This window comes from Anomaloglossus baeobatrachus, chromosome 2 (assembly GCF_048569485.1).
Source record: "Anomaloglossus baeobatrachus isolate aAnoBae1 chromosome 2, aAnoBae1.hap1, whole genome shotgun sequence".
Lineage (NCBI taxonomy): Eukaryota > Metazoa > Chordata > Amphibia > Anura > Aromobatidae > Anomaloglossus > Anomaloglossus baeobatrachus.
Window position 1 is genome coordinate 426,715,376 of NC_134354.1, and position 27,451 is coordinate 426,742,826.

The following is a 27,451-nucleotide window of genomic DNA, read 5'->3' on the forward strand; positions in this document are numbered from 1 at the left end:
TGCTCAACAAGCATGTGAAAACCAGGCGGTTCCGGATGGAATCCCTCCGCTCCGTCATCGCCTCAATGTCTCAAGGAGATTTCCTAGCATCAATAGACATCAAAGATGCTTATCTCCACGTGCCGATTGCTCCAGAACACCAGCGTTTTCTACGCTTTGTTTTAGGAGACGAACACCTTCAGTTCGTAGCCCTGCCTTTCGGTCTGGCGACAGCCCCAAGGGTCTTCACCAAGGTCATGGCAGCAGTAGTAGCAGTCCTGCACTCTCAGGGTCACTCTGTGATCCCTTACTTGGACGATCTACTTGTCAAGGCACCCTCTCAAGAGGCATGCCAACACAGCCTGAACGTTGCGCTGGAGACTCTCCAGAGTTTCGGGTGGATCATCAACTTTTCAAAGTCAAATCTGACCCCAACCCAATCGATAACATACCTTGGCATGGAGTTCCATACTCTCTCAGCGATAGTGATGCTTCCGCTGGACAAACAGCGTTCACTACAGACAGGGGTGCAATCTCTCCTTCAGGGCCAGTCGCATCCCTTGAGACGCCTCATGCACTTCCTGGGGAAGATGGTAGCAGCAATGGAGGCAGTCCCTTTCGCGCAGTTTCATCTGCGTCCATTACAATGGGACATTCTCCGCCAATGGGACAGGAAGTCGAAGTCCCTGGACAGGAACGTCTCCCTTTCTCAGGCGGCCAAGGATTCTCTTCAGTGGTGGCTTCTTCCCACCTCATTGTCAATAGGAAAGTCTTTCCTACCCCCATCCTGGGCGGTGGTCACAACGGACGCGAGTCTATCAGGGTGGGGAGCAGTTTTTCTCCACCACAGGGCTCAAGGTACGTGGACTCATCAAGAGTCCACACTTCAGATCAATGTTCTGGAAATCAGAGCAGTGTATCTTGCCCTACAAGCCTTCCAGCAGTGGCTAGAAGGCAAGCAGATCCGAATTCAGTCGGACAACTCCACAGCGGTGGCATACATCAACCACCAAGGAGGGACACGCAGTCGGCAAGCCTTCCAGGAAGTCCGGCGGATTCTGACGTGGGTGGAAGACACGGCATCCACCATATCCGCAGTTCACATCCCGGGCGTAGAAAACTGGGAAACAGACTTCCTCAGTCGCCAGGGTATGGACGCAGGGGAATGGTCTCTTCACCCGGACGTGTTTCAGGAGATCTGTCGCCGCTGGGGGAGGCCGGACGTCGACCTAATGGCGTCTCGGCACAACAACAAGGTCCCAGCTTTTATGGCACGGTCTCACGATCACCGAGCTCTGGCGGCGGACGCCTTAGTTCAAGATTGGTCGCAGTTCCGGCTGCCTTATGTGTTCCCACCTCTGGCGCTGTTGCCCAGAGTGCTACGCAAGATCAGGTCCGACTGCCGCCGCGCCCTCCTCGTCGCTCCAGACTGGCCAAGGAGGTCGTGGTACCCGGATCTGTGGCATCTCACGGTAGGACAACCGTGGGCAATACCAGACCGGCCAGACTTGCTGTCTCAAGGGCCGTTTTTCCATCAGAATTCTGCGGCCCTGAGCCTGACTGTGTGGCCATTGAGTCCTGGATCCTAGCGTCTTCAGGACTATCTCAAGAGGTCATTGCCACCATGAGACAGGCTAGGAAACTATCCTCTGCCAAGATCTACCACAGGACGTGGAAGATATTCTTAACTTGGTGCTCTGCTCAGGAAGTTTCTCCCTGGCCATTTTCTTTGCCTACCTTTCTTTCCTTCCTGCAATCCGGGTTGGAAAAAGGTCTGTCGCTCGGCTCCCTTAAGGGACAAGTCTCTGCGCTATCTGTATTTTTTCAGAAGCGCCTAGCACGACTTCCTCAGGTACGCACATTCCTGCAAGGGGTTTGTCATATCGTCCCTCCTTACAAGCGGCCGTTAGAGCCCTGGGATCTGAACAGGGTTCTAATTGCTCTCCAGAAGCCGCCTTTCGAGCCTTTGAGGGATGTTTCCCTGTCTCGCCTTTCACAGAAAGTGGCCTTTCTAGTAGCGGTCACGTCTCTTCGGAGAGTGTCCGAGCTAGCAGCGCTGTCATGCAAATCTCCCTTCCTGGTGTTTCACCAGGACAAGGTGGTTCTGCGCCCGATTCCGGAGTTTCTCCCTAAGGTGGTATCCCCCTTTCATCTCAATCAGGATATCTCCTTACCTTCTTTGTGTCCTCGTCCAGTTCATCAATGTGAAAAGGATTTGCATTTGTTGGATCTGGTGAGAGCACTCAGAATCTACATTTCCCGCACGGCACCTCTGCGCCGCTCGGATGCACTCTTTGTCCTTGTTGCCGGCCAGCGTAAAGGGTTGCAGGCTTCCAAATCCACCCTGGCTCGGTGGATCAAGGAACCAATTCTTGAAGGCTACCGTTCTGCGGGGCTTCCGGTTCCATCAGGGCTGAAGGCCCATTCTACCAGAGCCGTGGGTGCGTCCTGGGCATTACGGCACCAGGCTACGGCTCAGCAAGTGTGCCAGGCGGCTACCTGGTCGAGTCTGCACACTTTTACCAAGCATTATCAGGTGCATACCTATGCTTCGGCGGACGCCAGCCTAGGTAGACAAGTCCTTCAGGCGGCGATTGCTCACCTGTAGAAAAGGGCCGTTTTTATGGCCCTATCACGAGGTATTGTTTTACCCACCCAGGGATTGCTTTTGGACATCCCAATTGTCTGGGTCTCCCAATAGAGCGACAAAGAAGAAGGGAATTTTGTTTACTTACCGTAAATTCCTTTTCTTCTAGCTCTAATTGGGAGACCCAGCACCCGCCCCTGTTTTTTTGTATACACATGTTGTTCATGTTGAATGGTTTCAGTTCTCCGATATTCCTTCGGATTGAATTTGCTTAAACCAGTTTATTGGCTTTCCTCCTTCTCGCTTTTGCACTAAAACTGAGGAGCCCGTGATCCCACGGGGGGTGTATAGGCAGTAGGGGAGGGGCCTTACACTTTTAAGTGTAATACTTTGTGTGGCCTCCGGAGGCAGTAGCTATACACCCAATTGTCTGGGTCTCCCAATTAGAGCTAGAAGAAAAGGAATTTACGGTAAGTAAACAAAATTCCCTTCTTTCTTTTGATTTGTATAATCTGATCTTTTGGTTGTACACTCCTTGTTTAGAGTATCTCAGTCTCTACGCTTGCAATACATACAATTAACCAATGTGTTTGCTTTTTATTGCAGGATATTTTGTTTGGTCTTCTGAGAAAACAGTTTCTGTTGAAATCCACTTCAAAAAGGAAATACCCTCTCAAAGTAATAGTAATGTCTGCCACTCTGGACATCGATAGGTTGTCTGAATTCTTTGGCAATTGTCCGGTGTGCTCAATTCCAGGCAAAGTCTTTCCGATTAAGGAGAAATTCCATAACCTTATTGGCCCGAGAGACAAAGACGGCAGGGCATATGTTACAGAGGTATGTGCTTAAGTTCTGCTAATTAACTAGTAAGCCTAATTAAGAGATTGTGTTATGAAAATATACTCTTAAGGGCACTTTACACGCTGCGATATCGGTACCGATATCGCTAGCGAGCGTACCCGTCGGTTGTGCCTCACGGGCAAATCGCTGTCCGTGGCGCACAACATCGCTAACACCCGTCACACGGACTTACCTTCCCTGCAACGTCGCTGTGGCTGGCGAACCGCCTCCTTTTTCAGTCAGGGGTACGGGATTGAAAAAGACCAAGTAAGTGCTGCTAAGAGCAGTTCTACTATTCATATGTGAGGCCGTATGGCACATTTTATAAAAATATTTTAGCGTAGGACTGCCCCAAAGAGATTTGCCGTGACGTGGCAGGGTAGCTCAAGAAATTGCAATTTTTTGCCAAAAATCTCAAATTTTTATAATAAGTACAGTTTGAAATTTTTAGTGCTGTAGTGCACATTTAGTGCTGGCTTTTTGTTTTTCTACACTCTATTCCCTGCCTGGTAGTCCAAAACTCCTCCTCCTGTGATTTAGTATCTCACTGCTTATATACATTTTACATAGAGAGCCTGCTGTGGGCGGGGACAGCTGTCTCAGCTCTGCTGCATTGCTGAATCTACAACCTCATAATCAGAACCCCTGCACCCAGTAAACTAAATGATACATCGTTACAATCAGGATCTCTTTGCCTACATCATGCTGCTCTCAGATAAGGTATCAAAAACCTGCTGACAGATTTACTTTAAAGACGCCTTATTCTATTTTTACACATGCAAATGAAAGGAATCTTCATTTTAAACACATGCACACCGTTAATAGCAACATACAAAACTCTTATGTTATTAACCTCATAACGACGGCCGTACGACTTAAAGCGGCGGCAAAACAGGGTACTTATTCTGTTCCGCCGCTTTAAAGCGGCGGCCCGAAAAAACCCTGTAGCGCCCCCCAGCGACCGAAAATCTCGGGGGTTTCAGCTACCGGGGGTAGCTGAGACCCCCCAGATTATGAATCGGGGTGTTTTTTTTGGACCCCGATCATGTGATCGGCGGTATACACCGTATACCGACGAACACATGAAAAAAAAAAAATGGCCGGTAAAACTGATTTCTTTTTCATCTGACATGATCAAACATGTCAGATGAGAAAGAAATCTAACCCCCTAGTGCCCCCAAAGCCCCCGGTACCGGAGAGTCCCCCCACCCCCACCCCTACCCCCACCGGACATCCAAAATGGCGCCGAAGCGCACAGAAAACTGCCGCCGGCGCCGGCTCTGCATTCATTTCCCTCCGATCTGAAATGATCAAACATTTCAGATCGGAGGGAAATGTCCTCCCCCTGACCCCTCCTCCGGTCCACCGGAGCCCTCTGGTCACCGGAGCCCCCTCCGGTTCTCCAGAGCCACCACCCCCCTCCCCCCTCCGGAACGTGGAAGATGGCGGCGCACAGCGCGCGGCCGCCTTCATTCTGCTCTTTCTGCCGCATGTGACACGTCACATGCGGCAGAAAGGTGTCCCCAGGTCCCACTAGGTCACCCCCCCCCCCCCCCAAGCCCCCGGTTATACGTTACCTGTCTGCCGCTCCGGGCCCGCGATCGCCGCCTCCTTCTTCAATGCTGGCGGCGCATGCGCAGACAGCGGCTGTCAGCTGGATCCCTGCAAGCAGGGATCCTGCTGACGTCGCTGATGCACAGGCTCCACTGTGGACCGGGGGAGGGTGAGTGCAGTGATCTGCAGCCACACTCCTCACATGGAGAGGCTGCTGTTCCAGAAAATGGGGGGTACGTTCTGTGAGCGTGCCCCTCATATTCTGGAATGAGGTTACTGCAGGTCACTCTGCCCTAGGTTGGACCGGGGCAGTGTGAGTGCAGTATTCTCAGATTACTGCACCCACACTGCTCATGGAGAGCTTGCTCTTCCAGAAAATGGGGGATACGTTCCCTGAACGTGCCCCCCATATTCTAGAAGATCCAGAGTCGGCGTGGGACCTCCTCCAAAATGGATTACAGCGACCGGAATTTCTTTATTTTCAATAAATTGGTAAAAGAGGAATGTTTCGGGGAGTGTTTTTTCAAATAAATTTTTTTTTTGTCTTTTTTTTTTCTATTACTGACTGGGTTAGTGATGTCGGGTATCTGTTCAGATGCCGTGACATCACTAACCCCAGGGCTTGATGCCAGGTGACATTACAGCTGGTATCAACCCCATATATTACCCCGTCTGCCACCGCACCAGGGCGCGGGATGAGCTGGGGCGAAGCGCCAGGATTGGCGCATCTAATGGATGCGCCACTTCTGGGGCGGCTGCGGCCTGCTATTTTTAGGCTGGGAAGAGTCCAATAACCATGGCTCTTCCCACCCTGAGAATACCAGACCCCAGCTGTCCGCTTCACCTTGGCTGGTGATCTAATTTGGGGGGGACCCCACGTTTTTTTTTTAAAAAACGCCTGGGGAGCCCTCCAAATTGATCACCAGCCAAGGTGAAGCTGTCAGCTGTGGTTTGCAGGCTACAGCTGTCTGCTTTACCCTAGCTGGCTATCAAAAATAGGGGGGACCCCACGTCGTTTATTTTAATTATTAATTTTTTGGGGGGCTAAATACAAGGCTAGGCACCCTTTAGTGCCACATGAAAGGCACTAAAGGGCGCCAGCTTAGAATATGCAGGGGAATGGGACGTTATATTTGTTTGACATCTATCCATTCATCCATTGTAGCATTTTACGCTGTGTGCCCACAATCAGGGTTTGCAGCGTTTTGGGCGCAGAGTGTTTTCCCTGTGTCCATAACGCTGCGTTGTGCAGTAGAAGCACAGTGGAAGGATTTTTAGAAATCCCATGCCCAATGTGCTTCTTTTCTCCGCAGCATAAACCGACCTGTGGCGCAGCTTCCCGAGCCTCAGCATGTCAATTTATGCTGCGGAGATGAGTGTTCTCTGCAGGTAGCATAGAGCTCCACAGCGGCCTGAACCCAAATCGTGGGCTTGGGCAGCTGCGTTCTCCCGTGGACAACACTCACATCTCTGCAGGAGGCTGACACTGTGTACTAGATGCCGTGTCGCTGGATCATGGCCACAGAGCCTAACAGTGAGACATTTGTTGCTACAGCAACATTTTTGTGAAGTACCTGTGGATTCAAAATGCTTACTATACTCCTGAATAAAATCCAGTTTCCAAAATGGGGTCACTTGTGGGGGTTTTCTGATGTATAGGTACCCAAGGGGCCCTGCTAATGTGACATGGTGCGCGCAATTTATTTCAACTTTTCCAAAATTCAAATGGTGCTCCTTCCATTCCAAGCCCTCCCATTTATCCAAACAGAGGTTTTTGGCCACATGTGGGGTATCCCTGTGCTCATAAGACATTGGATAACAACCTGTGGGGTCCATGGTTTGTTGTTGTCGCTTGAAAAAGTGAGAAATTTGATGCTAAAGCAACAGTTTTGTGAAAAAAATGAAAATTTTCAATATGGCAACCTAAGCTTATCAAATTCTGTGAAGTACTCGTGGATTCAAACTGCTCACTATACACCTTGATAAAAGCCTTGAGGTGTCTTGTTTCCAGAATGAAGTCACTTGTGGGGGACCGCCACTGTTTAGGCACCTCAGGGGCTCTCCAAATGCAACCTGGCGTCCGCTATTGATTCCAGCCAATTTTGCAGTCAAATGGCACTCCTTCCCTTCCGAGCCCTGCCATGCGCCCAAACAGTTGATTTCCACCACATATAAGGTATCGCCAAACTCAGGAGAAATTGCACAATAAATGTTATGCTGAATTTTTTCCTTTTACTCTTGTAAAAAAAAAAGCTACCTGGTTGAAATAACAATTTTGTGGTAAAATTTTATTTTTTTTTTTTCATGGCTCAACGTTATAAAATTCTGTGAAGCACCTGAGGGTTCAGGGTACTCACCAAACATCTAGATAAATTCCTTGAGGGGCCTAGTTTCCAAAATGGGGCCACTTGTGCGGGGTTTCTGCTGTTTAGGTACCTTAGGGGACCTCCAAATGCGACATGGTGCCCGCAATCTTTTTCAGCCAAATTTCCTTTCTAAAATTCAAATATTGCTCCTTTCGTTCCAAGCCCTCCCATTTGTCCAAACAAAGGTTTCAGACCACATGTGAGGTATCACCGCGCTCATAAAAAAGTGGTTAACAAACCTTGAGGTCAAATTTTTGGAATTACCTCTTGAAAAAGTGAGAAAATTGATGCTAAAGCAACATTTTTGAGAAAATTATTAAAATTTTCAATATGACAACGTAACGTTAACAAAATCTGTGAAGTACCTGTGGATCTAAAATGCTCACTATACCCCTAGATAGAAGCCTTGAGGGGTCTAGTTTCCAAAATGGTGTCACTTGTGAGGGATTTCTTCTGTTTAGGTACCTTAGCGGACCTGTAAATGCAACATGGTGCCCGCAATCTATTTCAGCCAAATTTGCTTTCCAAAATTCAAATATTGCTCCTTCTGTTCCGAGCCCTCCCATTTGTCCAAACAGAGGTTTCTGACCACATGTGGGGTATCGGCGCGCTCATAAGAAAGTGGGGAACAAGTTTTGAGGTCCATTTTGTTGTGTTATTTCTTCTAAAAGTGAATAAATTTGGGTTAGAGCAACATTTTTAGGTAAAATTTAATTTTTGCTTTTTTTCATTCCACATTGCTTTTGTTCATGTGAAGCACCTGAAGGGTTAATAAACTTCTTGAATGTGGTTTTGAGTACTTTGGGGGGTGCAGTTTTTAGAATGGTGTCACTTTTGGGTATTTTCTGTCATCTAGGCCTATTGAAGTCACTTCAAATGTGATGTGGTCCCTAAAAAACTGGTTTTGTAAATTTTGATGTAAAAATGAGAAATTGCTGATAAACTTTGAACCCCTCTAACTTCCTAACAAAAAAAAAATTTGTTTCCAAAATTGTGCTGATGTAAAGTAGACATGTGGGAAATGTTATTTATTAACTATTTTGTGTCACAGAAATCTCTGGTTTAACGGTATAAAAATTCAAAAGTTGAAAATTGCTAAATTTTCAAAATTTTTGCCAATATTCAATTTTTTTCATAAATAAACACAAAAAATATTGTCCTAAATTTGGTACTAACATGAAGTCCAATATGTGACGAAAAAACAATCTCAGAATCACCGGGATCCGTTGAAGCGTTCCAGAGTTATAACCTCATGAAGTGACACTGGTCAGAATTGCAAAATTTGGTCTGGTCATTAAGGTGAAAATTAGCTCCGTCACTAAAGGGTTAAAGCAAAAGTTATGTAGAAGTGATAAACATAGTGTCACTGGGCAGCAATATGAATGTTTAGCTCTTAATGACATACTGTTAGCACAGGGTTTTTAAGTGTAATCTTTAACATTTATTTATTTTTTATAATGCAGACTGTGAAAGTGACAATGGAGACACACTTAAATGAACCATCGGGGGATATTCTTGTGTTTCTTACAGGTAAGCTATTTTCATAAGATCTTTGTCATGGCAATGAAAACATTTTACAGTAGTAAGGTCATACCAACTCTGCTCAAAAACAGAATGGAAGCTGCTTTGAAGGCAAAGGGTGGTCACACCAAATATTGATTTGATTTAGATTTCTCTTTTGTTTATTCACTTACTGTTAATAAACTATTAACAGTACAAATGAGCTGACCTGTGGAAGTTCAGTTCGACGGGTTCAGCCGAAGCTTAAATGAAGATCGGTTTGGAACCCGGACTTGACCTGAACCCCAATGAAAGTCACTAATTGGGCAGTTGGGGGTCTCTGTCCACATGCATTCAGCCATAAACAGAGCACTTCTGCGGGATGGTGGGCAGGGTTTTTCCATTTTATTTGTTTGCTGTTTTTTTTTTCTTTGTCGCTCCATTGGGAGACCCAGACAATTGGGTGTATAGCTACTGCCTCCGGAGGCCACACAAAGTATTACACTTAAAAGTGTAAGGCCCCTCCCCTTCTGGCTATACACCCTCCCGTGGGATCACGGGCTCCTCAGTTTTCATGCTTTGTGCGAAGGAGGCACACATACACGCATAGCTCCACTGTTTAGTCAGCAGCAGCTGCTGACTATGTCGGATGGAAGAAAAGAGGGCCCATACTAGGGCCCCCAGCATGCTCCCTTCTCACCCCACTTTTTGTCGGCGGTGTTTGTTAAGGTTGAGGTACCCATTGCGGGTACGGAGGCTGGAGCCCACATGCTGCATCTTTCCCCATCCCCCTTAGGGCTCTGGGTGAAGTGGGATTTTACCGGTCTCCAGGCACAGAGACCGTGCTCCATCCACAGCCGCTGAGAACCTGCTGGAATGGAGCTGAGTATCGTCAGGGACAGGCCCTGCTACGTCAAGGTACTCTGTGTCCCCGTACATATCGCGCGCACACCGCAGCGTTGCTGGGTGTGTTAGTGCGCCGGGGACAACAGCGCTGCGCGCTGGTGCCATTCCTCTGCAGCTTTGCTGAGAGGGGATACGTATGTGAAACTGCCGCGCGGCCGCTGCTGTCAGTTTTTTCGCTGCGGCGCGGCTGGGATTTGTGGTGCGCCGGGGACTTCCGCGCTGGCCGTGCATATATCACGGCCGCGCTTATTACTCGAGTCCCCGGCTTCTGCGGCCTAGTTTCATTTCGTTCCCGCCCCCAGGCCTGCCAGTCAGGGGAAGGGCGGGACGCTGTACAGAACGTCAGCGCAGAGGGCTGGAGTCTGCTTTGCATACTCCAGCCCTCACACTGGGCACAGTGGGATGCCAGTTTCCCGCACTTTGTTTGAGGCACGCCCATGGTCCGCCCCTCTTCACAGGACGCCGGCAGCCATTCCTGATCTGCAGTCTGAGCTGGAGAGAGGAGACTGGGAGACCCAGACACGGGATTCTGGTGCCCACACACCCGCTTTTCAGCGGGCGGTAAGCTGCCCTCAAGGGCTGACCCCCACTGGTGCTGAAGTGTATATTGTATTTTATGCTGGCAGCTTTATATTGCACTGTACGGTCGCTGGGGCTTCTCTGCTATATACCCTCCTAGATTTCTCTGAGGACACAACAGCATGTCGACCGCAAAAAGCAAGGGTGCCAAAGCACAGGCTTTCTATGCTGCTTGTACCGCATGTGGGGCTGTTCTACCGGCAGGTTCCACTGACCCCCACTGTGTGCAGTGCTCGGCCCCTGTGGCACTTGCTCGGCCGGGGCCTCTGCTGGAGGTGACCCAGGCAGAACCTCCTGTGAATCCTGTCCAGGTGACAGGGACGGAGTTTGCAGTCTTTGCTGACAGATTGTCTGTGACTATGACTAAAATTCTTGAAACATTGCAGTCTAGACCAGTAACTCAGGCCATGGACTCTGTTAACTCATTGCTCCCTGGTCCCCCTCAGTTGGAACAGTTCCGGGATCCGGGGGTGTCTCTTGCATCCCAGGGTGATGGCTCTGACACGGACGACAGTCCCAGACAGCCTAAACGAGCTCGCTATGAGCGGCCCTCGACTTCATCACACTGGTCAGGGTCCCAGCAGGACTCTCTGTATGATGAGGCGGAGATAGCTGATCAGGATTCTGATCCTGAGACCGCTCTCAATTTGGATACTCCTGATGGTGACGCCATAGTGAATGATCTTATAGCGTCCATCAATAAAATGCTGGACATTTCTCCACCTGCTCTTCCTGTGGAGGAGACAGCTTCACAGCACGAGAAATTCCATTTCAGGTATCCCAAGCGTAAATTAAGTGTATTTCTGGACCACTCTGACTTTAGAGAGGCAATCCAGAAACACCACGCTTATCCGGATAAGCGTTTTTCCAAACGGCTTAAGGATACACGTTATCCTTTTCCCCTGGACGTGGTCAAGGGCTGGACCCAGTGTCCCAAGGTGGATCCTCCAATCTCCAGGCTTGCAGCTAGATCCCTAGTTGCAGTGGAAGATGGGGCGGCACTTAAAGATGCCACTGACAGGCAGATGGAGCTCTGGTTGAAATCCATCTATGAAGCTATCGGCGCGTCGTTTGCTCCAGCATTCGCAGCCGTATGGGCACTCCAAGCTATTTCAGCTGGTCTTACACAGATTGACACGGTCACACGTACATCTGCTCCGCAGGTGGCACCCTTAACCTCTCAAATGTCTGCATTTGCGTCTTACGCGATTAATGCTATCCTAGACTCTACGAGCCGTACGGCAGTGGCGTCAGCCAACTCCGTGGTTTTACGCAGAGCCTTGTGGTTAAGAGAATGGAAGGCAGATTCTGCTTCCAAAAAGTGTTTAACCAGTTTACCATTTTCTCGTGACCGACTGTTTGGGGAGCGCTTAGATGAAATCATTAAACACTCCAAGGGTAAAGATTCATCTTTACCTCAGCCCAGACAAAATAAACCCCAACAGAGGAGAGGACAGTCGGGGTTTCAGTCCTTTCGAGGCTCAGGCAGGTCCCAATTCTCCTCGTCCAAAAGGACTCAAAGGGATCAGAGGAGCTCAGATTCTTGGCGGACTCAGTCACGCCCAAAAAAGACAGCCGGAAGACCCGCCACCAAGGCGGCTTCCTCATGACTTTCGGCCTCCTCTCTCCGCATCCTCGGTCGGTGGCAGGCTCTCCCGCTTTGGCGACATTTGGCTGCCACAGGTCACAGACCGTTGGGTGAGAGACATTCTGTCTCACGGGTACAGGATAGAGTTCAGCTCTCGTCCTCCAACTCGCTTCTTCAGAACTTCTCCACCTCCCGACCGAGCCGATGCTCTGCGGCTAGCGGTGTCCACTCTAAAAGCGGAAGGAGTGGTGAACCCCGTTCCTCTTCAGGAACAAGGTCACGGTTTTTACTCCAACTTGTTTGTGGTGCCAAAAAAGGACGGGTCATTCCGTCCCGTTCTGGATCTAAAACTGCTCAACAAGCACGTAAAAACCAGGCGGTTCCGAATGGAATCCCTTCGCTCCGTCATCGCCTCAATGTCCCAAGGAGATTTCCTAGCATCTATAGACATCAAGGATGCTTATCTCCACGTGCCGATTGCTCCAGAGCACCAGCGTTTTCTACGCTTTGTTATAGGAGACGAACACCTTCAGTTCGTAGCTCTGCCTTTCGGGCTGGCGACAGCCCCACGTGTCTTCACCAAGGTCATGGCAGCAGTAGTAGCAGTCCTGCACTCTCAAGGTCACTCTGTGATCCCGTATTTGGACGATCTACTGGTCAAGGCACCCTCTCAAGAGGCATGCCAGCACAGCCTGAACGTTGCGCTGGAGACTCTCCAGAGTTTCGGGTGGATCATCAACTTTTCAAAGTCAAATCTGACTCCGACCCAATCGCTAACATACCTTGGCATGGAGTTCCATACTCTCTCAGCGATAGTGAAGCTTCCGCTGGACAAACAGCGTTCACTACAGACAGGGGTGCGATCTCTCCTTCAAGGCCAGTCTCACCCCTTGAGACGCCTCATGCACTTCCTAGGGAAGATGGTAGCAGCAATGCAAGCAGTCCCTTTCGCGCAGTTTCATCTCCGTCCACTACAATGGGACATTCTCCGCCAATGGGACGGGAAGTCGACGTCCCTCGACAGAGACGTCTCCCTTTCTCAGGCGGCCAAGGAATCTCTTCGGTGGTGGCTTCTTCCCACCGTTTTGTCGAAAGGAAAGTCCTTTCTACCCCCATCCTGGGAGGTAGTCACGACAGACGCGAGTCTATCAGGGTGGGGAGCAGTGTTTCTCCACCACAGGGCTCAAGGGACGTGGACTCAGGAAGAGTCCACCCTTCAGATCAATGTTCTAGAAATCAGAGCAGTGTATCTTGCCCTACAAGCCTTCCAGCAGTGGCTGGCAGGCAAGCAGATCCGAATTCAGTCGGACAACTCCACAGCGGTAGCGTACATCAACCACCAAGGCGGAACACGCAGTCGGCAAGCCTTCCAGGAAGTCCGACGGATTCTGACGTGGGTGGAAGACACGGCTTCCACCATATCCGCAGTTCACATCCCAGGCGTGGAAAACTGGGAAGCAGACTTCCTCAGTCGCCAGGGTATGGACGCAGGGGAATGGTCCCTTCACCCGGATGTGTGTCGCCGCTGGGGGATGCCGGACGTCAACCTGATGGCGTCACGGCACAACAACAAGGTCCCGGCTTTCATGGCACGGTCTCACGATCACCGAGCTCTGGCGGCAGACGCCTTAGTTCAAGATTGGTCGCAATTCCGGCTACCTTATGTGTTCCCCGCCTCTGGCATTGTTACCCAGAGTGCTGCGCAAGATCAGGGCCGACTGCCGTCGCGCCATCCTCGTCGCTCCAGACTGGCCGAGGAGATCGTGGTACCCAGATCTGTGGCACCTCACGGTAGGCCAACCATGGGCACTACCAGAACGACCAGACTTGCTATCTCAAGGGCCGTTTTTCCACCTGAATTCTGCGGCCCTGAACCTGACTGTGTGGCCATTGAGTCCTGGATCCTAGCGTCTTCAGGATTATCTCGAGAGGTTATTACCACCATGAGACAGGCTAGAAAACTATCCTCCGCCAAGATCTACCACAGGACGTGGAAGATATTCTTATCTTGGTGCGCTGCTCAGGGAGTTTCTCCCTGGCCTTTTGCATTGCCTACTTTTCTTTCCTTCCTGCAATCCGGGTTGGAAAAAGGTTTGTCGCTCAGTTCCCTTAAAGGACAAGTCTCAGCGCTATCTGTATTTTTTCAGAAACGCCTAGCACGACTTACTCAGGTACGCACGTTCCTGCAAGGAGTTTGTCATATCGTCCCTCCTTACAAGCGGCCGTTAGAGCCCTGGGATCTGAACAAGGTTCTAATTGCCCTCCAGAAGCCGCCTTTCGAGCCTATGAAGGATGTTTCCCTTTCTCGTCTTTCACAGAAAGTAGCCTTTCTAGTAGCGGTCACGTCTCTTCGGAGAGTGTCCGAGCTAGCGGCGCTCTCATGCAAATCTCCCTTTCTGGTGTTTCACCAGGACAAGGTGGTTCTACGCCCGATTCCTGAGTTTCTCCCTAAGGTGGTATCCCCCTTTCATCTCAATCAGGATGTCACATTGCCTTCCTTGTGTCCTCATCCAGTTCATCAATTTGAGAAAGGTTTGCATTTGTTGGATCTGGTCAGAGCACTCAGAATCTACATTTCCCGCACGGCGCCCTTACGCCGCTCGGATGCACTCTTTGTCCTTGTCGCTGGTCAGCGTAAAGGGTCGCAAGCTTCCAAATCCACCCTGGCTCGGTGGATCAAGGAACCAATTCTTGAAGCCTACCGTTCTGCGGGGCTTCCGGTTCCTTCAGGGCTGAAGGCCCATTCTACCAGAGCCGTGGGTGCGTCCTGGGCTTTACGGCACCAGGCTACGGCTGAGCAGGTGTGCCAGGCGGCTACCTGGTCGAGTCTGCACACCTTTACCAAGCATTATCAGGTGCATACCTACGCTTCGGCGGACGCCAGCCTAGGTAGACAAGTCCTTCAGGCGGCGGTTGCCCACCTGTAGGACAGGGCTGTTTGACAGCCCTATCACGAGGTATTCTTTTACCCACCCAGGGACTGCTTTTGGACGTCCCAATTGTCTGGGTCTCCCAATGGAGCGACAAAGAAGAAGGGAATTTTGTTTACTTACCGTAAATTCCTTTTCTTCTAGCTCCAATTGGGAGACCCAGCACCCGCCCTGTTTTCTTAGGGATTTTTGGTTTTTTCGGGTACACATGTTGTTCATGTTGAATAGTTTCAGTTCTCCGATGTTTCTTCGGATTGAATTTGTCTTTAAAACTGTTATTGGCTTTCCTCCTTCTTGCTTTTGCACTAAAACTGAGGAGCCCGTGATCCCACGGGAGGGTGTATAGCCAGAAGGGGAGGGGCCTTACACTTTTAAGTGTAATACTTTGTGTGGCCTCCGGAGGCAGTAGCTATACACCCAATTGTCTGGGTCTCCCAATTGGAGCTAGAAGAAAAGGAATTTACGGTAAGTAAACAAAATTCCCTTCTTTTTTTACTAAAGTTTGTGTTTAGTATGAACACCAAACCTCGGGTTTGCTCATTTCTAATGAACACATCTATTTTTTTTAAAGAATTCTTACTTCGCATCATTTTTTCCACTCCTGTATTATAGATGTTGTCGAAATACTCTTTTTATCCCTGCTGTCCCCACAGATCTTGCTCAGTACAGCTAAGAAAGTGTGTGTTTTCTGATGCTTATCTCCCCTGAGAACAAATGTATTGGGCATGCTGAAACTCAACAATCCGATCATTACATCCACACACCCACAACTGCCATCAGGAAAAAATTAGATCACACACATATACAATAGATGATTGTCAGATCCAACCGAAACTGGTGGGTTTGACGAACATTAATATTTATCATTGACTTTAAGGATTTCAGAGCAATCTGTGGCTAAGTCTGGGCTTCCATTTATGAAATGTAGATATGAAAATACTGGTCTAAGGGTATGTGCGCACTATGCGTTTTTTTTGCCGCGTTTTTCGGGTGCGTTTTTGTTCAGAAAACTGCATGACTTTGCTTCACCAGCAAAGTCTATGAGTTTTCGTTTTTGCTGTCTGCACACAGTGTTTTTTTAGCTGCGTTTTTGTGGTGCCCACAAAAACGCAGCATGTCAATTATTCCTGCGTTTTTCACCCATTGAGTTCAATGAGATGTTCAAAAACGCAATGAAAAACGCAAATTGCAAATTTAGCTATGACTAAAAACGCAGCTATAAAATGCAAGGGGTGGGTAGTACAGTCACGTGTACAGGAAGAGGATTGTACTCACCCAGCATTCCATGTCTGCTCCCGTTCTGCGCCATGTACGCTCCCATCCTGCGCCATGTCCTCTCCCAGCTCCTCTCTCGTAGACTGCCGACTCCCGGGACACGTCCGATCGCTCCAGGACCTGCCGGTGATCAGCTGATGCGGTCACCTGATGGCATCAGCTGACAGTTTAAGACCAGCGGTAAGGCCGGCTTTTTACCGCCCAGCCGGTTTAAACGATCAGCTGATGCTATCAGGTGACCGCATCAGCTGATTACCGGCGGGTCCTGGAACGATCGGACGGGAGTCTGCACAGAGGAGAATATTTTTTTTTTTTCTACTGATGCATCAGCTGATTGTTTAAAAGCCGTTTAAACAATCAGCTGATGTGTCATGTGATTCAGGTCATTGAACCTGATACATCTGATCGCTTTGCCTTCCAGCAGACCGATCAGATAATATTGGATCCGGATTGGACATCGCGGGACCCTTGACCCAGGATTACTGCAGAGGGGGGGGGGGGGGGGGTCTTTAGTTCAATAAAGATGGAGTCACTAATTGTGATGTGTTTTATTTCCAATAAAAATATTTTTCTGTGTGTTGTGTTTGTTTTTTTTTTTTATCTTTACTAGAAATTCATGGCAGCCATGTCTAATATTGGCGTGACACCATGAATTTCGGGCTTGCGGCCAGCTTATAATATACAGCTAGCCCTAACCCCTTATTACTCAGCAAGCCACCCGTCACCAGGGCCACTGGAAGAGTTGGAGACAGCGCCAGAAGATGGCGCTTCTATGAAAGCGCTATTTCCTGGGGTGGCTGCGGACTGCAATTCGCAGCAGGGGTGCCCAAAAAGCTTGGGCACCCTGCGCTACGGATTCCAGTCCCCAGCTGCCTAGTTGTAGCTGGCTGGACACAAAAATTGGGCAAAGCCCACGTTTTTTGTTTTTTTTATTATTTCATGAAATTCATTAAATAATTAAAAAAGGGCTTCCCTATATTTTTAGTTCCAAGCCGGGTACAAATAGCCAGCTGGTGGTTGGGGGCAGGCCGTACCTGCCTGCTGTACCTGGCAAGCATACAGTTACGTTTTTGGGCAAAACAACTCCTGCATACAGTCCTGGATGGAGGATGCTGAGCCTTCTAGTTCTGCAGCTGCTGTCTGCTCTCCTGCATGCACTAGTGGATGGAGTATGCTGTGCCTTGTAGTTTTGCTCCCCCTGCCTCTCCCTCCAGAATAGAGTCCTGGATGGAGCATGCTGAGCCTTGTAGTTCTGCAGCTGTCTGCTCTCCTGCATACACTAGTGGAGAATGAAGGAGAGCAGATTGAAGAAGGAAATTACATCAGATCTTCTTTTTTTTTTTTTTTTCTTCATCAATCTTTAATGGCATTGTTCACTGATAAAAAACAAACACATAAAAACGCAGTGAATACAAAACGCACCAAAACGCGGTAGAAAAGCATACATTTTTTTATGCGTTTTTTGCCGCGGATGCATTTTTAGCGGCCAGAAACCTAGCGTTTTTGATGCCACAAAAAATGGTTAGGTGTGCACATACCCTTAAATGGTCTTTTTGGCTGACTGAAATTTCTCATGTATGGAACTCTTAGTAACGTTGTTCATTATTGTGTATTTTATTGGCCATCTTAAGCTGTTAGTGTTCTATTCCATTAAGAATTACATTACTGGTATTTTTTTTTTTATACTGCAGGACAGTCGGAAATTGAGAAAGCATGTGATGTGTTGTACCAAAAAGCTGAAATGATAGACTATCGGCATGATGTATTTGACTCCACTGTGGAAGGGCTTCTTATCTTGCCATTGTATGGTTCTATGCCAACAGGTAAGACAGGGTTTTTCTTTAATTTTCAAGGTAAACATTTAAAGGTATATTACTACTCACATCCGCAGCACTGGCTGTTACGATCCCACATACCAGCCAAGAAACACATACAGTCGGCAAGTATAATGCACAGGTCTTATTAATTAGAATTGTGCTCATATCTTGGCAGCTATGTGAGGTCTTAATGTAATCGGCCTCGGAAGTTATCAGAACTGGAATATCACACTGTGTAATATATCAATATATAACAGCTACCTCCGATCACTGCTGTTAACTATTTTGATGCCTCTCAGTGACTGACAGTAGCATTCAAATGCTTGCTGTACATGTAAGTGGACTGACTCATTTTGGCCTTCTCCCACAATGCAGCCGTGGGGTGCTGATGGATTGCCATGATAACCCGTGGTCTACTGATGACCCTCGTTGCTGCCAACTTGGTCATCCTATGAAGCCTAGACTGTGGCTGGGTTCCTGGGAGAACTTGAATTTCACAATATACTCTAATATTGCAATACAGTAAACAACCAATGAAATAATCACAGGTTCAAGGCCTTAGGAGGACAAAAAATAAGCCAAAAATAAAAAGTGTTAAATAATATAAAAAATATAAATATAAAACGCCTTTGTGTTAGATCCAAGAGTGTTTATTTTGGGTTTACTAGAATAGAAGATAGTCCCCGATAGTGATAGGTATGCTTCGTATTTTATTCCAAGCTCACAAATTACTTGCGTTACACTGGGCAGATTCCAGTCCTCCTATTACTGCAGAATGAAGAAAATAATAAGACTTGAAAAAGCAATGTTTCATAAAAAAATGCACTGCACAAATTAAAAAAAAATGTGAGAAAAATAGTTGGATACTCTAGGGTTGCCTTCTAGTATTTTAGTAAAAGAGGGGATAATGCAAATGTTCCATAATAACGGAACGGACATACGGCATCCGATGTGCTTTTTTGTAGGATCGGATTCACACGGAAGTGCTACCGTTGACCATCCGATCCTACACAAAAGACATTGAAAAGATGGTCCTGTCCATGGGTCCGCAAAAAAACTTGAACTGAACAGGACAGACGGAACGGTCATGTGAATGAGCCCTTAGTTTAAGCCTCTTATCTTTATTATTAGTGGGTCTCAGTGACACTTGAGCTATAGTCCGACTCCGCCCCCTCTGTGATTAGCAGCTTCTGTTTATGGAAATGTACCATTAGGCTATGTTCACACACTGCGTTTTTCACCTGCGTTTTTGGTCCGTTTTTGGTCCGTTTTTGCTGCAGAAATTTCTTGAGAAATTCTTGTAACCTTTCTGCAGACATTCCCCAGCAAAACCTATGGCAAAAAAAATTAGCTGTGCGCACACTGCGTTTTTTTCTTAAGAAAATTCTTTCAGTAGATTTTCTTAAGAAAAAGAATGAGCATGTCACTTCTTTTCTGCAGCTAAGGCTATGTTCACACACTGCGTTTTTCACCTGCGTTTTTGGTCCGTTTTTGGTCCGTTTTTGCTGCAGAAATTTCTTGAGAAATTCTTGTAACCTTTCTGCAGACATTCCCCAGCAAAACCTATGGCAAAAAAAATTAGCTGTGCGCACACTGCGTTTTTTTCTTAAGAAAATTCTTTCAGTAGATTTTCTTAAGAAAAAGAATGAGCATGTCACTTCTTTTCTGCAGCTAACTGCGTTTTTTGCCATATATAATTGGCACAATAACGCAGGGAGCAACCAGCGGTAAAAACGCACCAAAAACGCACCGAAAACGCGGCAAAAACGCAGGTGCGTTTTTGGTGCGTTTTTTAACACAGGTGCACTCTTAAGAAATTTCTTAAGAAAAATCATTTTTCTAGTGTGAACATAGCCTAACTGCGTTTTTTGCCATAGATAATTGGCACAATAACGCAGGGAGCAACCAGCGGTAAAAACGCACCAAAAACGCACCGAAAACGCACCAAAAACGCACCGAAAACGCACCAAAAACGCGGCAAAAACGCAGGTGCGTTTTTGGTGCGTTTTTTAACACAGGTGCACTCTTAAGAAATTTCTTAAGAAATTTCTTAAGAAAAATCATTTTTCTAGTGTGAACATAGCCTTAAACTTTGGTGTGGGTGGGGATTGCTCCCAGAGCTCTGCTTCATACAAAATCTCAAATCTTTCACTATTTCAGAATGGATGCACACACTAATCTAAGTGATACATCATTGAACTCAGGGTCTCTACCTACATCATGTTGGACTTAGATGAGGTAGCAAAAACCTCAACTCCAAAACATCTGCTGATAGATTACCTTTTAAGTATTACTGTATTTCCTTTAGGTGTTTGTGTTTTGTTACATTATGGAAAATATAATGAAGTGGTGTTTCTATTAAAAATTATCTGTGTTAAAAATAAAGCGACCCCTTTTTTTCAGTTCACAAATTTGTGAATAAAAACAAAAATATAGGCATATTTGGTATTGTGGTGTAAGTAAGAGTCCAATACATGAAAATATGAAATAATTTAAACTTTTTTTTTTGTTTGTTTTTTTTTGTGGAATAAATTGTAAATTTTAATAGCACCATTTATTTAACCACTCAATGTAGTGGAAAATGTGAAAAAAAAATTACAACTTTGGTAAGGCCCGTTTCACACATCAGTGAAAAACAGTGACGTTTTTCACTGGCGTGTAAAACACGCACATGTCCCTGCGTGTGCCGTGAATCACGGCACACGTGGGTTGTCTAAGTGCAATCCGGGCTCCGATATCCGTGGCCCGTGATTGCACTTAGAAATCAACTCACCTGCGCCCGCTCCCGCTGTCCATGGTGCTGATTGCTCCCGCGACGCAGCATCCGGCCGGCGGTGACCCCCCGCAGCAGCTGCTTCCGGGTCGGCTGTGTCGCGCATAATGAATATGCGCGACAGTAATCAGCCGGCTTAGAAGCAGCAGGGAGGACGGGCTGCAAAGGACATCGCTGGATGCCGTGTGAGTTAAAATGTTTATTATTTTAAATGCACGTTTTTTTCTGGCACGTGTTTCACAGACCACACTACTGCGTGGTCCGTGGGACATCAGTGATGCCAGAAAAAAATGGACATGTCTCCGTGCAGCAATCACACACACGCGGGTACGCTGCACGGAGACACGTGCAGTGAAAAATCACTGATGTGTGAGCAGACCCATTCATTATAATGGGTCTGCGTATGTCAGTGATTCTGGTACGTTTAAAAAAAAGCACAAACGTACCAGAATCACTGATGTGTGATATATAGTATATATAGTATGTTGAATGTGACTTGTTAATGATTCTCCAGGTCAGTACAATTATGGTAATTGTGGTGCTCCGTATTGCAGATATCCTGAATTGAGTGGTAAAACCATCAAAGGGGCAAAGTAATATGCTCACCTTACGAGGATGTGCTGCTACCAGGCACAATGGTTTTTCAGGGTCAAAATATTGCAGGTTAGCTGCAGCCTGACCCAAAATCCCAAAGGGTAACCAGCTGGGTAAAAACAGCAAAAAAAAAATGCTCTCAGTTAAATTAATACTAGGAAAACCATAAAACTGTCTCACATACAACCTCCCAAATTTTTATAATTATACAAATTTATTACAAAAGTCACAAAAATACAAAACACTTTCATAGTTACATGAAAATTTACCTAGTATGTTTCCCCCATCCTGTCATGCATGTTTCCCCATCCTGGCATGCATATTTTCTTTTTCGCTCCTAATTGGGAGACCCAGACAGTGGGTGTATAGCTACTGCCTCTGGAGGCCGCACAAAGAACTACACTTAAAAGTGTAAGGCCCCTCCCCTTCTGGCTATACACCCTCCCGTAGGAGTACGGATTCCTCAGTTTTAGCTTTGTGCGCAGGAGGTCAGACACGCACGCATAGCTCCATTGTTTTTAGTCAGCAGCAGCTGCTGACTATGTCGGATGGAAGAAAAGAGGGCCCATACAGGGCTCCCAGCATGCTCCCTTCTCACCCCACTGTATGTCGGAGGTGTTTGTAAGGTTGAGGTACCCATTGCGGGTACGGCGGCAGGAGCCCACATGCTGATTCCTTCCCCATCCCTTTTTACAGGGCTCTGGGTGAAGTGGGATTTACTGGTCTCCAGGCACTGAGACCGTGCTCCATCTACAGCCCCTGGAGAAGATGCTGGATGGAGCGGAGTACATCAGGGACATGGCCCTGCTTCCTCAAGGTACTCTGTGTCCCCGTGCATTGGCGCTCACACCGCAGCATGCTGGGTGTTGTAGTGCGCCGGGGGACATCAGCGCTACGGCGCTTGTGCCATGGCCTCATTCAGCTTCGCTGAAGCAGGCACACTTCTGGGAATCGGTCGCGCCGGCCGCTGGGACTGCGGCGCGGCTGGCACTTGTGGTGCGCCGGGGACTTCAGCGCGGCCCGCGCTTTTACGGCGGCCGCGCTGATAACTCAAGTCCCCGGCTTTTGCGGCCTGCTTCCGTTCGTTCCCGCCCCCAGACCTGCCAGTCAGGAGAGGGGCGGGACGCTGGCCACTTCTGGGAATCGGTCGCGCCGGCCGCTGGGACTGCGGCGCGGCTTGCACTTGTGGTGCGCCGGGGACTTCAGCGCGGCCCGCGCTTTTACGGCGGCCGCGCTGATAACTCGAGTCCCCGGCTTTTGCGGCCTGCTTCCGTTCGTTCCCGCCCCCAGACCTGCCAGTCAGGAGAGGGGCGGGACGCTGGTCAGTGCATCAGCGCCGAGGGCTGGAGTCGTTTTTACATACTCCAGCCCTCACAATCGGCACAGAGGGGACACTGTTTCCCGCACTTTTGTTTGGAAACTCCCACGGACCGCCCCTCTCCACAGACGCCGGCAGCCATTCCTGCTGACACGCTGAGCTGCAGAGGGGAGCCGGGGAGACCCAGACAAGGAATTCTGCGCCTCTTACCCGCTATTCAGCGGGCGGTAAGCAGCCCTCAGGGCTCACCCCCTCTTGTGCCAGTAGTATTCTTAGTATTTTGTTTCTACAAATACTTGGTATTACATAGCGCTGGTCGCCCTTTGGCTATAGACTCTCTCACATTGCAGAGAGCCAGCAGCATGTCGTCCGTAAAACGCAAGGGTGCCAAGGCACAGACATTATATGCTTCCTGCACCGCATGTGGGACTTTTCTACCGGCAGGCTCCACGGACCCCCATTGTGTGCAGTGCTCGGCCCCTGCGGCGCTTGCACAGTCGGGACCTCTGCTGGACGTGACCCAGGGTGTACCACCTGTGAATGCTGTCCAGGTGACAGGAACTGAGTTTGCAGCTTTTGCTGACAGAATGTCTCTCACTATGTCACAAATTCTTGACACATTGCGAGCTAGGCCTGTACTTCAGGCCACGGACACTGTGCAATCATTGCCCCCTGGTCCCCCTCAGCTGAATTACCTCCAAGCTCCGGGACGGGCACATACACCTCAGGGTGAAGACTCTGACTCGGACGATGGCCCCGGGCAGCCTAAGCGGGCTCGCTATGACGGGCCTTCACATTCATCTCAATGGTCAGGATCCCAGCGAGATGAATCTATGGGTGATGAGGCGGACGTAACTGATCAGGATTCTGATCCTGGGACCGCTCTCAATCTAGATACACCAGATGGTGACGCCATAGTTAATGATCTTATATTTAACATCAATAAGATGTTAAATATTTCCCCACCAGCTCCTCTTGTAGAGGAGTCAGCTTCGCAGCACGAGAGAATCCATTTCAGATACCCTAAGCGTACATTAAGCACTTTTCTGGACCACGCTGACTTTAGAGACGCAATCCAGAAACCCCACGCTTATCCTGAAAGGCGTTTTCCTAAACGGCTTAAAGATACACGCTACCCTTTTCCCCCTGAGGTGGTCAAGGGTTGGACCCAGTGTCCAAAAGTGGATCCTCCAATTTCCAGGCTTGCAGCTAGATCCTTGGTTGCAGTTGAAGATGGAGCGGCACTTAAAGATGCCACTGACAGGCAGATGGAGCTCTGGCTGAAATCCATCTATGAAGCGATTGGAGCGTCATTAGCGCCTTCTTTTGCGGCCGTATGGGCACTCCAAGCTATCTCAGCCGGGCTTGCGCAAGTCGACTCAGTCACACGTGCATTTGCCCCGCAGGTAGCACCATTGACCTCGCAAATGGCGGCATTCGCGTCGTACGCGATTAATGCTGTTCTTGACGCTACAAGCCGCACGGCAGTGGCGTCAGCCAACTCCGTTGTTTTGCGTAGGGCCCTGTGGTTGAGACATTGGAAAGCAGATTCTCATTCCAAGAAGTGCTTAACCAATTTGCCTTTTTCTCGTGACCGATTGTTTGGAGAGCGTTTGGATGAAATCATCAAACACTCCAAGGGTAAGGACTCATCCTTACCGCAACACAGACAAAACAAACCCCAACAGAGGAAGGGTCAGTCTGGTTATCGGTCCTTTCGAGGACCGGGCAGGTCCCAATTCGCCTCGTCAAAAAAGACTCAAAAAGACCAGAGACGCTCAGATTCTTGGAGGTCTCAGTCACGCCCAAAAAGGACAGCCGGAGGAACCGTTGCCAAGACGGCGTCCTCCTGACTTGCGGTCTCCGATTCCCACACCCGCGGTCGGTGGGAGGCTTTCCCACTTTGGCGACATTTGGCTGTCACGCGTCAAAGACCGTTGGGTGAGGGATATTCTGTCTCACGGGTACAGGATAGAGTTCAGTTCTCGTCCGCCAACTCGTTTCTTCAGAACTTCTCCACCACCAGACCGAGCCGATGCTCTGTTGCAGGCGGTGGCCGCTCTAAAGGCGGAAGGAGTGGTGACCTCCGTCCCTCTTCAGGAACAAGGTCACGGTTTTTACTCCAATCTGTTTGTGGTCCCAAAAAGGACGGATCGTATCGACCCGTCCTGGATCTAAAGTTGCTCAACAGACACGTAAAAGTCAGGAGGTTCCGGATGGAATCCCTACGCTCCGTCATAGCCTCAATGTCTCAAGGAGATTTTCTAGCATCAATAGATATCAAAGATGCGTATCTCCACGTGCCGATTGCACCAGAGCATCAGCGTTTCCTACGCTTCGTCATACACGACGAACACCTACAGTTCGTAGCGTTACCTTTCGGTCTGGCAACAGCCCCCCGGGTCTTCACCAAAGTCATGGCAGCAGTAGTAGCTGTTCTGCACTCGCAGGGTCACTCGGTCATCCCGTATCTAGACGACCTGCTTATAAAGGCACCCTCTCAAGAGGCATGCCAACACAGTCTGAAGGTGGCACTAGACACTCTCCAGAGTTTCGGGTGGATTATCAACTTTCCAAAGTCTCATCTAACCCCGACCCAATCTCTGACTTATCTTGGCATGGAGTTTCATACTCTCTCAGCGATAGTGAGGCTTCCACTGGACAAGCAGTGCTCGCTACGGACTGGAGTGCAATCTCTCCTTCAGAGCCAGTCGCACTCACTGAGGCGCCTCATGCATTTCCTAGGAAAGATGGTAGCAGCAATGGAGGCAGTCCCGTTCGCGCAGTTTCATCTGCGCCCTCTACAATGGGACATTCTACGCCAATGGGATGGGAAATCGACGTCCCTCGACAGGACTGTCTCCCTCTCTCAGACTGCCAAGGACTCTCTGCGTTGGTGGCTTCTCCCCACCTCATTGTCACAGGGAAAGTCGTTCCTTCCCCCGTCCTGGGCAGTGGTCACGACGGATGCGAGCCTATCAGGGTGGGGAGCGGTGTTTCTCCACCACAGGGCTCAGGGGACGTGGACTCAGGAAGAGTCCACCCTGCAGATCAATGTTCTGGAAATCAGAGCAATCTATCTTGCCCTGCGAGCCTTCCAACAATGGCTGGAAGGCAAGCAGATTCGGATTCAGTCGGACAATTCCACGGCGGTGGCGTACATCAACCACCAAGGGGGAACACGCAGTCGCCAAGCTTTTCAAGAAGTCCAGCGGATTTTGACGTGGGTGGAAAGCAGAGCGTCCACCATATCCGCAGTTCACATCCCAGGCGTGGAAAACTGGGAAGCAGACTTTCTCAGTCGCCAGGGCATGGACGCAGGAGAATGGTCCCTTCACCCGGACGTGTTTCAGCAGATCTGTTGCCGCTGGGGGACGCCGGACGTCGATCTGATGGCGTCACGGCACAACAACAAGGTCCCAGTTTTCATGGCACGGTCTCACGATCACCGAGCGCTGGCGGCAGACGCCTTGGTTCAGGATTGGTCGCAATTCCGACTCCCCTATGTGTTCCCACCTCTAGCATTGTTACCCAGAGTTCTCCGGAAAATCAAGTCCGACTGCCATCGAGCCATACTCGTCGCTCCAGATTGGCCAAGAAGGTCGTGGTACCCGGATCTGTGGCATCTCACGGTAGGCCAACCGTGGACACTACCAAACCGTCCAGATTTGCTGTCTCAAGGGCCGTTTTTCCATCTGAATTCTGCGGCCCTGAACCTGACTGTGTGGCCATTGAGTCCTGGATCCTAGCGGCCTCAGGTTTATCTCATGAAGTTGTTGCCACAATGAGACAGGCTAGAAAACCATCCTCAGCTAAGATCTATCACAGGACGTGGAAGATATTCTTAGCGTGGTGCTTGGCTCAAGGGTTTTCTCCCTGGCCATTTGCATTGCCAATTTTTCTTTCCTTCCTGCAGTCTGGGTTGGAAAAAGGTTTGTCGCTTAGCTCGCTTAAGGGTCAAGTCTCCGCGCTATCCGTATTCTTTCAGAAGCGCTTGGCACGGCTTTCTAAAGTACGCACGTTTCTCCAAGGAGTTTTTCATATCGTTCCTCCTTACAGACGGCCATTGGAACCCTGGGATCTGAACAAGGTTCTCATTGCTCTCCAGAAGCCGCCTTTCGAGCCTTTGAAAGAGGTTCCCCTTTCTCGGCTTTCACAAAAGGTAGTTTTTTCTTGTGGCGGTCACGTCTCTTCGAAGAGTGTCCGAGCTAGCGGCGTTATCTTGCAAATCTCCCTTCCTGGTGTTTCACCAAGACAAGGTAGTACTGCGTCCAATTCCAGAGTTTTCTCCCAAGGTGGTTTCTTCCTTTCATCTCAATCAGGATATCACTTTGCCATCTTTGTGTCCGCATCCAGTTCACCAATTTGAAAAGGGTTTACATCTGTTGGACCTGGTGAGAGCACTCAGGATTTACATTTCTCGCACGGCGCCTCTACGCCGTTCTGATGCGCTCTTTGTCCTAGTCGCTGGTCAGCATAAGGGATCGCAAGCTTCCAAATCCACCCTGGCGCGGTGGATCAAGGAACCAATTCTTCACACATACCGTTCTGCTGGGCTTCCGATCCCATCTGGACTGAAGGCCCATTCTACCAGAGCCGTGGGTGCGTCCTGGGCATTGCGGCATCAGGCTACGGCTCAGCAAGTGTGCCAGGCGGCTACCTGGTCGAGTCTGCACACGTTTACCAAACACTATCAAGTGCATACCTACGCTTCGGCAGATGCCAGCCTAGGTAGACAGGTCCTTCAGGCGGCGGTGGCCCACCTGTAGGAAGAGGCTGTCTGACAGCCCGTTCATGTGGTATCTTTTTACCCACCCAGGGACTGCTTTTGGACGTCCCACTGTC

General features: G+C 48.9%; 1 protein-coding gene across 1 annotated transcript in view; it reads left to right on the top strand.

The window, feature by feature from the left end:
* DHX40 (DEAH-box helicase 40) overlaps positions 1 to 27,451 on the top strand; it is a 158,412-nt gene that overhangs the window by 19,259 nt on the left and 111,702 nt on the right. Inside the window, exons 5-7 of the mRNA XM_075336224.1 lie at positions 3,173 to 3,403; positions 8,790 to 8,856; positions 17,796 to 17,927. Coding sequence (XP_075192339.1) covers positions 3,173 to 3,403; positions 8,790 to 8,856; positions 17,796 to 17,927 — 430 coding nt within the window. The remainder of the gene's footprint in view (positions 1 to 3,172; positions 3,404 to 8,789; positions 8,857 to 17,795; positions 17,928 to 27,451) is intronic.